Below are 12,302 nucleotides of genomic sequence, written 5' to 3'. Positions count from 1 at the left end.
ATGAATTGATGGTGTTTGTTTCACTTACTCCAAATTATCACATTTCTCTGATGTCATGGATATTACTTGTTATTTGTTGCAATGAAGATCCAATTGACTTGTAATACGAATTTATGGTTAGCTGTTATAATTTCTAAAACTTGTGGGCATAAATTATATTTTTCTAAAAAAAATGATATATATTTTTCAAAACTATGATCAAACACAAGGTGAAATTTCATCCAAATAATATATTAGGAATGTATGGCCAAATGCTAGCTAAAATTCGTTTGATCATGAAATTTCACTTTTTTATTTTAATTTTTTTCTTAAATGAAATTTGATACTTGATTATAAAAATTTTAAATTGTTTAAATCATATTTTATATTTTTAGAAAAGTATATTAGAATAACTAAATATTATTTATAAAAGTTACAACGAAACACAACTCTAACTTTAAGAAATCCAAATAAATTGAAAATATATTTGTAATAATATTAGGTGGTCGTCGATTTTGAGATATTACTCGCTTAAAGCAAATTTGGTGATATGTTTCAAATCAATTAATGAGATCAGATCATTTTGCTACTTTTTAAAATTTGGAGAATATAAATTATATTTAGAAAAAATGCACAAAGTATAGCTTAACACAACTTCAACTTATAAAAAATTTAAATAAAGTGAAAATAATATTTATTTTTTATAATCACAAACTCTAATAAATACTTTTATTTGCTAATTATTAGTGTGAGATATTTAATAATTTTAAATTTTATGTAGTTAGTTATATTAGACACAAAATTTTAAAGAAAAATAAAAGTATTTAAAGTATGTCATCAGGTTTATAAATCTTAGCGCTATAAATGCATAGGAAGAAAAAAAAATAACTCGTGAAAAATAATTCAAATGCACACATGAGAAATATTAATTAACGCCTAATTAAATGGATAAATGTAAGACTAAAATGCAAATAAAAGATACTATTGGTATAAATAATAAAGTATTAGTAAAATTTCTTAATAAAGTTTAACAAATTTTTAGATTTAGATCAAAAAATAATATTTTAATAAGAAAATGTTTTCTAACAAAAATAACTTTTCTTTCATATTTGAATTAAAAATCTTTAATTAAGAACGAAAGATACAAAACGTCCGTATTATAATTTTGACGATACAATTAACTTTACAATTGTGTTTAAATATGAAGGGAAATATTTGAAAGAAAAATTAGTAAATTTCTTCTTCTTTTATGCGTTTATCACGTAATTACAAAAATATTATCCTAAAATTATTTATATATTTATTCTAAACAATGACTCTATAACAAGCTTGGAGATATTGTGTGAGTTGGTGGAGATTGACTCAAGTTCCTCATTTTAAAAATATATATTTTGTATATAAGTGCTAAATATTTTAACTAATTAAACATGACAAAATTAAAAATATTTTTTAATAAAAGACTTAATTATCGTCAAAATTAATTTTATCTCCTTTCCACGTGTAGAGTACCCCACTTGTCATTTTGGAAAACCATGAAGAAGAAAAAACGAAAAATGTTGTTTTATTAATAAATTTAATTGACTCGTTTACCAACTATTTCCATCTACCAATTATCAAATTAAGTTCATCTAGGAACACTAATTAACAAAATTTATTAAGTAAAAAGACAAAACAAAAAGAAACTTCTTTATCTACATTTCAAATTAGTTGTCATATTTTATTTTCTAAAAGCTAAATTATTATTAAAATTATTTTTTTACTACTCTTCTGTTAGAAAGAAGTTCGTATTTCTCGAATTAAAATGATTTCTCTCCATATGAATAATCATGTGAAAGTAGGTATTAAGCCTAACTCACACTCTAAAAGCTAGCTCACAAGGAGAAGGATTGTTCAAATCTTATAATGATTATAAGTTCACCCATCTCATTATATACCAACGTGGGACTTTTATCATTTTTTAATAAATCCATCAATTTGCGGAGTAATTCGAGATCTTGATATCTTTATGGAATTTTCAAGAGGTATTTTGAGGGAATTTAATGTCTTTTATATAGGCATGAACTAGGGTTTAGGATTGAGTAGTCTCCAAGATTCCTAATTTGAGTTGAACTGTAGAATTCAGCTCGAATTAAACACATCTTGTAAAGTCGCACAAAATTTCAATGTCTACACTATCATTTTTCATTTTTGCTTGTTTTACCAAAATATTATTTGTTCATTTATTACAACAAAGAAAATTAGGTACATAAATAATTTTTTTCAATAAACGTTTGTGAAAGACAACAGTTGTCAATTATATTTGTTTTGACAAGCCCACAAAAAATGAAATATTTATTTAAGAACTTCATTTTGTTAATAAGAACATACTTATCTTAAAAATTGAAACTACATACAACTAATAATTAATAGGTTGTAGTTAGGTCATATCGTAAAATAGTCATCCGATGAATGATTGATGTTGATTTAGAAAAAAGATACTAAATATAATTAAATCGTGAATAATTGTCATACTGTAACAATTAAATAAGCTTGATCTATTAAATTGGCTCATTATTTCAACACTAAATTCAAAAAATAAAATATAATTTATAAAAAAAATTCAAATTTTCACGTTTAAACATTACAAATAATTAACATTGAACACTTGCTAGAGTTCTCACTATTATACAAGATAATTGAAAAGGAGCTAGTAAGTCGTTTATTGAGTTCTCCTCTTTTTCCATTTTTTGTTTGCTTTACCTACCTCTTTTTTTGTTTATTATTATCGGAAGGAAAGTTATTTATATTATTCTTTCCAATAAAAAAATATATAAGGATCAAATATCCCTCTATATGATGATAAATAGTTTAAATATATCTAAATATATCATTCGTTATATTTTTGGGCAAATATATCTCTTCTCGTAATACTATTGGCACATATGTGATATAACTAACAGAAGGACACAACTCATTCAATTTAAGTCATACAAATTATAGACTAAACAGCTCACCCGAATCAATTTGCCCAATCCAATTTAAACTTCAAACATAGAAAACCTAAAATTTGGTCCAAGGCCGGTCAAACTGTAGGAGAAAGCAAGAAAGTTTCTAATTCAATCTAGACACTCTTCTTCGAATCATAAACAAAATATAACACCTTCTTTAGATTTTTTATGTTTGAAGTTTAAATTTGGTCAAAAAATATTAATTGGGTTGGGAAAAATTGATTTGATAGCGGATTAACTTATAATTGGATATGACTTAAATGGGATAAGTTCTTTTGATCTTAGCCGTCTATGTGTCATTTTGTTAGTTATAAGGGTAAATATGTGTCAATAGTATAATGACAGAGTTATATTTAGCTTGAAAGTATAACAAATGATATATTTAAACAATTTTCCATATTATAAGGATATATTTTATCTATTTTGACAAGCGTACAAAAAATAATTTTAATATAATTATTTGAGAATAATATTAGAAATCTCCTTTGAGATTTCGCTAGTAATTTTTGATGTTTTGTCTATCTTTTTTTTTTTGACTTTTGTGTAGTCATTCTTTAAACTTATTTTTTAAAAATATTAACAAATTGAAACATTTATCTCTTTTTATATTAATTTATTTATATTGATTCATAATATATTAAAAAAATGATTTATTTAATAAATACTTTAAAAATAAAATATATTGAAAAACAACCAATTCAGACAAAAAAATTTAATATAAAAAACAACCAAAATAATGTCGTCACACAGATTCTACTCAAAATATTTGATTTAGTAACTCAAATAAGTAACTATTTATTACATTAACTCATTATTTCAATATTAAATTAGTGAAATATCATTTGAAAAATAAAATGAGTAAATATTCAAAAAAAAAATTGAATTTCATGCTTAGATATAATTTTAAATTTCAAACATCTTTTTTCGATAACTTCGATTTTAAAATATTATTCTTTTTTTCAAAATCTCAATCACTCATATCCAGACGTCTAAAATCTTATCATTAGATACGATAATGATCTTACCCGGAAAAAAAAATGTTACATATAAAAGATTGAAAAAGAGAGATTGGTTGGGTGGGTGGGGGTGGGGGGTTGAAGGGACTACTACGTACCTTCTTAATTATCGAAAATACAAAATTAAATTGACCCAATGGAATATCATAAGTCAAGTCTTTCAGAAAAAAACAATTAAAAAAAAAAAAGTTGTGGTCAAGCTTAATGGGAAAAAGAAATATTTGAATTCAACGTTCCACGTTTCTTTTAACTACGAAAATGTCATTCAATTCACTTTATTTATTTTCACATTTTCTTATTTATTTTTACTTATCTATTTTTTTATTTTATTTTTTGCATATATGAAATAATAGTAATGCAATACTTTTTGATACATTAAAAATAATAATAAAACTAAAAATATATTTCTAATATTAAAAATGTAAAATGAAATTGATTGAAGCTAATATAATACTCTACAGATCACGGTTGTCGATGATGTTGTGATTTTTGAAATATGATATAGCTATAATTCTTTTTTAAAAACGAAAAGAAATGTGTGTATAAAATGTTTTACATTTCGAGTTATTAAATAAATCCCGACATTCTAAGATAAGAATAAATGTCTTGTCATAATTTTAGGCAATGTTTGTGCATTCTTAACAATTTCCCTTTTTTAGTCTGTCTGTTTTTTTAAAAAAAAACTTTTTTTTTGGTAGTGTTTTAGTTTTAATTTTTTCACGTGATATGTTTAAGATTACTAGATTAAAGAATAATTTTGTACATTTAAAATAACTTTAATTTAGAATCACAAAATTTAAAAAGTATTCTTTATTTTCTTAAATTTCGTGTCAAATCAAACTAAATTATTATTTATAAAACGGAAGGAGTACTTGATAGTACTAATGTATAAAAACTCTTTTGACCCCAAGAATATATGGAAAAAACTTGATAAATTTTGAAGAGTGGTATTTAGTCATATAACGCAGTAAATATATTTGTCAAGTATTTCAAGTTTTCAAATTCTAGAACAAAAAATAGTATTTGAGCAAAGTTCATATTTGAGATTTTAAAAATTTTATAACTTATGGATATAAATCATATTTTTTAAGATAGCCAAATATTTTTTAAAAATTTGGAGCCAACTACACGGTGAAATTTCACCAAAAACATCATCCAAATATAATTTGCCTATAATATTTGAAAACTTAGACCGAATACTATCTTTATTTCCTGAAATTCATATTAAGTTAATAATTATGATTTTTTAATAATTTAAATAAGTAACTACTCAAAGTCTATAAAAATCGTTGCCTTTTTTTCTCATATTTATCATTTATTCGATAAGACTTATATTTACATTTTCTAATACACAATAATTGTATAACAAGACTAAAAAATAGTTAAATTTAAACTTTAATTCAAGTCCTTATTTTGAAATAAAATAGGTGTGTCAAATATTACGCTCAGTCAATTATGTCAACTGCATTAAAAAAAAAATTAACACATGAAAAAATATATACTAATAATACGCATGAGGTAAGAGGAAAGGAGAAAAAGATGAGAGCGTGTTAAGTCTTTATTTGGGATAGTATGGAAAGTAAAAATTATTATTTATGATTATAAGTGTTTTATATCTCGTGATATTGATGTAATCAAAATAAGTTTTTTTTAGTAAAATATAATAATTAATGTACACGATTTAATAAATTTGATTTATTCATTGCTAATATATACATTCTATTTCATATGAAATACTATAAAGTTCTTGCCTAACAAATATAGAAAAACTAAATTCAAACAATATGCTATACAATTTAAAAATCAGTAAGTTATTCTATTTTTCATATTAAATGCCAATAGTTCCTCTCTTGATTTTTGATATTCATTTGGCGTGGAATATTTTAAATTTAAATTTATGCCGTGTAAGATCTATTAATAGGAGAAGGGTTTAATTTCTATTAAAATAATAAATTTATTTTACTAAAAAGAAATAAAGAAAATTTTGATATCTTTAGAAGGAACTTCATTACGTGAATAAATATTTCAGGGGCTGATGTTGAAATAACATTGCAAAAATAGGACTAAATATTTGGTTTTCAAAATTTTAAGGACCCAAAACGACATTTATTAAACTTTTATACAGCAGAATAAGAATCCTAGTGCAGCAATGGTGCTTGTCCCTTCGGGGACATCCGATAAAATTGGAACGATACAGAGAAGATTAGCATGGCCCCTGTGCAAGGATGAACGCACAAATCGAGTAATGGTTCAAATTTTTTTTTTAATCCTGATATACTGTTGGTGTGTTGTGAAATTGAATCCTGATATACTGTTGTTGTGAAATTATACATGTGAAACATATATATTCAAATTATACTGAAACATCTATGAATATATGATACTTTATTCCACTCTCATACATTTCATATACTATTGTTGTGAAATTGAATCCTGATATACTATTGTTGTGAAATTATACATGTGAAACATCTATGAATATATGATACTTTATTCCACTCTCATACATTTCGTTTTTGTTGGATTAAGTTGCTCGATACTTGTATTAGAAAGAGGTAGCATACTGTAGTTAATCAGTCGAGGTGCGTGTAAGCTTGCTTAGACACCATCGTCATTGAGAATAGCTAGCAAATCCTAATATTACTATTGTTGTGAAATTATACATGTGAAACATCTATGAGTATATGATACTTTATTCAACTCTCATACATTCGTTTTTGTTGGATTAAGTGTGAGGTTGCTCGATACTTGTGTTGGAAGGAGATAGCATACTCTAGTAAATTAGTCAAGGTGCGTGTAAGCTTGCTTAAACACCATCGTCATTGAAAATAGCTAGTCAAAGGTGTAATGCAAGTCACCCCACATTAAACTTATTCTATGAATTCCAAATTCCACACACCAAAAATAATCCAAGCAGTTGTATCTTTTGTTACCCATTATGCAACTACATATCCTCTATCAAAACGATCATGTTTAGTTGCGTGTTTGCTTTTCAGAATTGACAATTGTTTGTAGATTCATTCTACTATCTTTAATCAACTTACACGCCTTTGGTGCAATGTTTTTATTCCATCCTTTTATACGTTTTAAGTCGAGGTAGCTCGTTCAAATTGTTAGTGTGAACTGTGAACTCTTTTATGATATTTTTCTCCTAGTAATGTGGTAGCATATAAATAATTTTGCAGTTTGTCGGATCTATATCTGATTTCTGCAGATAGACAATCATAGCAATCTTATGTTTATGAAAGTTTTGCGGAAGATAAAAGAGTTGTAGCGAGTGATGTATGTGTTTGATAATTTGTAGGACAATAGCATGATGATAATTTGTGCTTACACTCATTCATATTGATTCATACTTCTTCGTGCTATTTTGGGCCTTTTTTCTATTCAGTTTAAGAGGGAAATGTATCAACCTTTTATTTATTATCTTTATAATACCTCAATAGGTTTTTTATCATATTTATTTTGATCCATATATAAATAAAAATTCATAAAAAAAGACTATGATAAATTCAAATAATTATTTTGATCAAACTTGAAATTTTTTGAACACTCGACAATAATTTTATAAATATAAATAAAAAATTACCCCAGACTAAATTTCGAATTATCAGTTCCCAAACACTGCAACGTAAAAATGCTTCTGCTCTCACCTTCTTCCATTTTTGCTCCCCTATCCACAAGCAGAATCAGACCTTCGCCGATCAAATCCATGGCACTAAACAGAAGCAGCTCTGCTCCGCCGCAGCGGAGAAACGGCATGTCAGCTCTCGAAGCTCGAATCTCCCTTGTCATTGCTCTCGCTTCCCAAACCTCTTCTCTTTCTCAAAAGCGTAAGTTTTTCTCTGCAATTCCTTATTCCTCAATTAAAATCGTATTCACTCAATTTGACTCTGTTTTATAAAGTCCTTTATAGCTAGTTTTTGGATGAGAAAATGATTGATTGATTGTTATATTGTTGGCAGTTCTGACGGAATTGGCGAGTGAAACAGCGAAATACGTGTTACCGAAGAGGATATTCGAAAGTCGGAATTTAGAGGAAGCTTTGATGTCTGGTATGTATTTTTTTTCAATTTGTTATATTCAATGATAATTTAGATGGTTAAAACCAGTCCACGTCTTCATGAAGTGCCGGATCTGGAGACAGTGAAATTCAAAGTGTTGAAACTTACTGATCAGTATGAGATAAGAGAAGTCGAGGTATACGTGCTGTGACTAATTTTTGTTCATACTTTTTTTTTTCCAGTAGCATAGATTTATATGCCCCTTTCTGCATTCGTTCGAGATGAAAGAGGAGCAATATTTGACAGAAAAAATAATTTAGAACTTACATCAAAAATGTGTTGAAGATAGAGGGAAAACTTGTGATGAGGTGATGAGGAAATATATTTATTAAATTTGTTTGCACCAGCTACATGTTTGCACACAAAGAATTCTTTAGTTAGTATTTCTTGATATATGGTGATTATAGTGTGTTCTTTCGAGTGACAACATAAAGAGATGACGGTGAGTAAAGTTATAATAATACAGCATGTCTATAGTATGGTAGATTAACGCTATAAAGAAGAAATACGTGCAACATGATAACACAGTGATAGATGGTCTAGAATTCAGGTTAAACACAAAGGACAATTTGCCAAATTCAATGTCAATGACTTTCAAACAACAGGATCCACCGCTTCAATACGAATAGAGAGAGCTTATGACATACTTAAGTCTACGTGATCAAACAAAAGTTGGAACATAACATGCTTATTTCAAGAAACTGCCACCTCCGATTTCTAATCATGTCTTAACACTTGAGTCAGTGAAGCAAACATGTTTCTCAAAATTGAGGAAACTCCTGAACTGTGATCACTAGACTGTTTCAGTCAGTTTCTTTCTGTTCCAGAAAAATTTGGATACCAAATCTCTTTCAGGTTCCTATTGTTTGTTTTACTTTCTTATTGATAGATCTTAGACATGCTGAGTCTTACCTATAACTGTCATTCTCCAGTTGTGGCATATACAAAATGATCAAACAACATTACTCTTCTCTTCCAAGTGGATTGTGCATTTCAGCTATTTGAAATCCATTAATGCTTTTTTTATGACCGTAAAAAGGTTGATAACATATATGAATACAGGTCCATTTCTTGAAGAAAAGACGTCGAATCAATTTTATACCACCCTTGTATCTATTGACATGACCTAGTAAAATCACCAACCAATTCCTGATTATCCTTTTAACCATATTTTTTTTATTATAGTTTTGTTCATTTATCTAAAGTAGTAAAGTGACTTTAAACAGCCTTACTTCGTTGCCGAGGCTACAATGCCTGGGAAGTCTGGGTTTGACTTTAATGGTGCATCTCAATCCTTCAACACATTGGCTGAGTACTTGTTTGGTAAGGTAGTTCAAGGTACTTGTAGAGTCAACCTTAGATCGCCTCGAACCACATTGTAATGGTGGCCTTCTTTGGCTTTGTTCTGTTTCTTGATGACTTCTAGAACACGAAGAAGGAGAGTATGGCAATGACGACACCCGTAATCACTCGTAGAACTCAATCTGATGGGGAGAAAATGGAAATGACTACTCCAGTGATAACTAAAAGGGTACAACTCTTAAACTAATCATTGTTTTTCTGTTTTAGCTCTTTCACAGCATATTATTTACTGCTTCACTCAAGACAGATGGTTTGTTTACTCTATTACACATGTTTTTGCTCGACTATTTTCTGTGCAGTACCTTTGTAGACATAAATGTTTTTCTCTGGACATTGGAGACACCCTGTAAGAGGGACGGGTAACATGGATATTGATGCACGGTGTTAATAAAAGGAATGAAGTGATAAAATAATGTAGTTGAGTCACTACATAACTTGAGAAATGATAAATGAAGAACTACTCTAATAATGACCTCATGTTGCCAAATTGAAATGCTGACTTTTACTGATTCTATTGGCAAAAAGAACATCATCTAGTTACCTAATTCACAAGGAAAACACATTTACGTTCTTGATGTTGATTTGATAAAAGCCGAAATGTATTTTAGATGGGATTTGAGGATCTTTCAATTGTGTGCTAGGCCTATATGCCAGATCAGGTACATAAGAAATATAAACATAGTTGCTTCTTATTGTTTGAACCTGTAGTATTCTTGGATGGCACTATTGCAAATCCATATCTAGGGGAACGGGAAACTATTAGATTCCACATTTTAATTATGTTGCTCGGACCCTCTAAAAATGCAGCCACACCACCTCTGTTGGATCCTGTAAAATGCATAGCTTTCGGAGTATCCGATACACACCTGTCAGTAATTTTGAAGGTCCCAACAACATAAGTGTTGCATGGATCCTTCACTGCTTTGCCGTACCTGCTCCTGAAGGGCGTGACTTGAGTGTTGGTACTTCTTTCCAATTTTTCAAATTACACTAATAATTAAAGAAAAAACTGCACAAACCACTATCAGATACTTGCACACACGCATCTGGTATGTGCGTATAGGCTAGTTCATGTATTGTAGATGTCCAATCTTAGTTCTAGAACAAGTTTAGAATGGAATAACAGTCAGAGAACAATCTTCCACATTATAAAAATACATGTCTGAATAAATATACACATCTAATCCTTTATACAAACAATAACACATTTTTCTAGTCATTCATCAATGGATATCTGATAACAATATTTTGAAACATAAAAAACCAATATTATGTGGAAATAGGCACTCGCTTAGAAGATAGGTTGCGTGTCTCTCTGGTTATGCTGTGTGGAGTCATCCTATAAGAATTTCTTGCTCTGAGAAACTTCAAAAACAACATTCTTCCTTTCTAGAAAAGAAAAAAATCACTTTAACTTACGTCTGATACTATGTTTTAGTGATTAACACTCCCACACCCCACCCCATCCCCACCCAAAAGGAAAAAAAGATAAATATTGTGTATATAGTTGTTATACTTATTTCCTGCTCTCGTATTTTCAAAAAAATTACACCTACTGGAATCTCATTAAGAATTTCATTAGGCGGAAGATCAGGAGAAGTGGAGGATGTCCTTCGTCATGCCCTCCAAGTATGGTTCGGACTTGCCACTACCGAAGGATTCCTCTGTTACTATCAAAGAGGTGCCTCGGAAAACTGTTGCAGTTGTTGCTTTTTCAGGTTTGTAACTTCACATTCAGTATGTCAATACAAAGTTCAAGATGGAATGTTAAGTTTTCTTGAAATTCAACATATGTTGTCAGAAAGCTGGGATCTGTCTCATTGGTTTGTAGAAGTAGATCTTGGTAAAGTTACTTAGTACTTTATTGATCGATTGACTTGTTATGATATGAGAGAAACTTGGACATAGTTATACTTAGTTTTCTTTTCTTTCTTTAATGTCCTATAAGCCTGCTGTGACGAATGACGGTGATCAATTCAGAGTTCAAAGAGAAAACATTAAGGAATTCTGTTTTTCAAGTTCTGTATCCTAACATAGCTAGCCCTCTCTCTCGTTTGATTCCAATGAAGGTTTTGTGAATGACGAAGAAGTTAAAGCTCGAGAATCAAGACTTCGAACTGCACTAAAGGGAGATGCAGAGTTTCAGGTAAAAGATGGTGCCTTGGTAGAAGTTGCACAGGTATATTTGCAGAATCATTTCAATTACACTTACAATACCTCCTGGAGAACATATTTTTGACCTAGTTCAACTAAAGTAGCTGCATATTTGTTATACTTCTCTTGCAGTATAATCCACCATTTACTCTTCCTTTCACACGTCGGAATGAGATTAGCCTGGAAGTCGAAATGAAACAGGAATAGCTAGTCAGTGTGCTGCATATTGCAGATAAATCTGTTCACTAATGTATAGAAACAGGAATACGTATTCATTGTAGACGTATATAGTGTGTATATGTATATAATATTGGTTCATACTCCTCGTATATATACATTTCAGGCGATTGCTTGACCTTTTAATCACTAGGTTATGTAGATGCACCAAATCGCTCCTACTCTGAAAATAACAAGACACTGTCTTTTGTACTCTTCGCGAATTCGCGATCATCTTCATTAGGCATATCTTGGGTAATATATTCATTTTCCAGAAGATGACATGTTCTCTTCCAGGGATACTGTTGAGATCTATGTTGCTCGGACTTTTCAAAAATATTACCAGGTGTAGTGTGAGATAAAAACTAGGATGTTTTAAAGAATCTAACATGAGCTTGATAATGTTTTTGGAGTATCCGAGCAACATAGGCTAAAATATGTTAATGTTTATGCACCCTTGTAGTTCTTTTTTCTTATCAAGTTTGCATATTCCTTTAGCTTCTACGTTGCACGAATGTCAATTA

The 12,302-nt window shown here is 29.1% G+C and overlaps 1 protein-coding gene and 1 non-coding gene across 3 annotated transcripts; both read left to right on the top strand.

Annotated features, from left to right (window-relative positions):
• The first annotated feature begins 6,140 nt into the window (after nt 1–6,140).
• LOC112939938 (U6 spliceosomal RNA) lies at nt 6,141–6,242 on the top strand. The gene has a single exon (XR_003244168.1). It is a non-coding gene; the product is annotated as a U6 spliceosomal RNA (small nuclear RNA).
• A 1,248-nt stretch (nt 6,243–7,490) lies between these two features.
• LOC101258421 (heme-binding-like protein At3g10130, chloroplastic) lies at nt 7,491–11,928 on the top strand. 2 transcript variants are annotated; one of them, XM_069290342.1, is made up of 8 exons: nt 7,491–7,815; nt 7,948–8,037; nt 8,112–8,182; nt 9,273–9,374; nt 9,473–9,577; nt 10,991–11,126; nt 11,478–11,587; nt 11,695–11,928. In XM_069290342.1, the coding sequence occupies exons 1-8, from the start codon at nt 7,620–7,622 to the stop codon at nt 11,767–11,769; spliced, it is 885 nt and encodes a 294-aa protein (XP_069146443.1). In that variant the 5' UTR covers nt 7,491–7,619; the 3' UTR covers nt 11,770–11,928. The 2 variants fall into 2 exon arrangements, with proteins under 2 accessions (XP_069146443.1, XP_019071592.1); XM_019216047.3 differs by lacking the exon at nt 8,112–8,182 and adding an exon at nt 9,109–9,175 and having other exon boundaries at nt 7,525–7,815; nt 9,273–9,369.
• Nucleotides 11,929–12,302: the final 374 nt, after the last annotated feature.

The sequence above is a fragment of the Solanum lycopersicum genome, chromosome 10 (assembly GCF_036512215.1).
Source record: "Solanum lycopersicum chromosome 10, SLM_r2.1".
NCBI classification, from domain to species: Eukaryota; Viridiplantae; Streptophyta; class Magnoliopsida; order Solanales; family Solanaceae; genus Solanum; species Solanum lycopersicum.
This window is presented reverse-complemented; position numbering and strand designations above follow the sequence as displayed.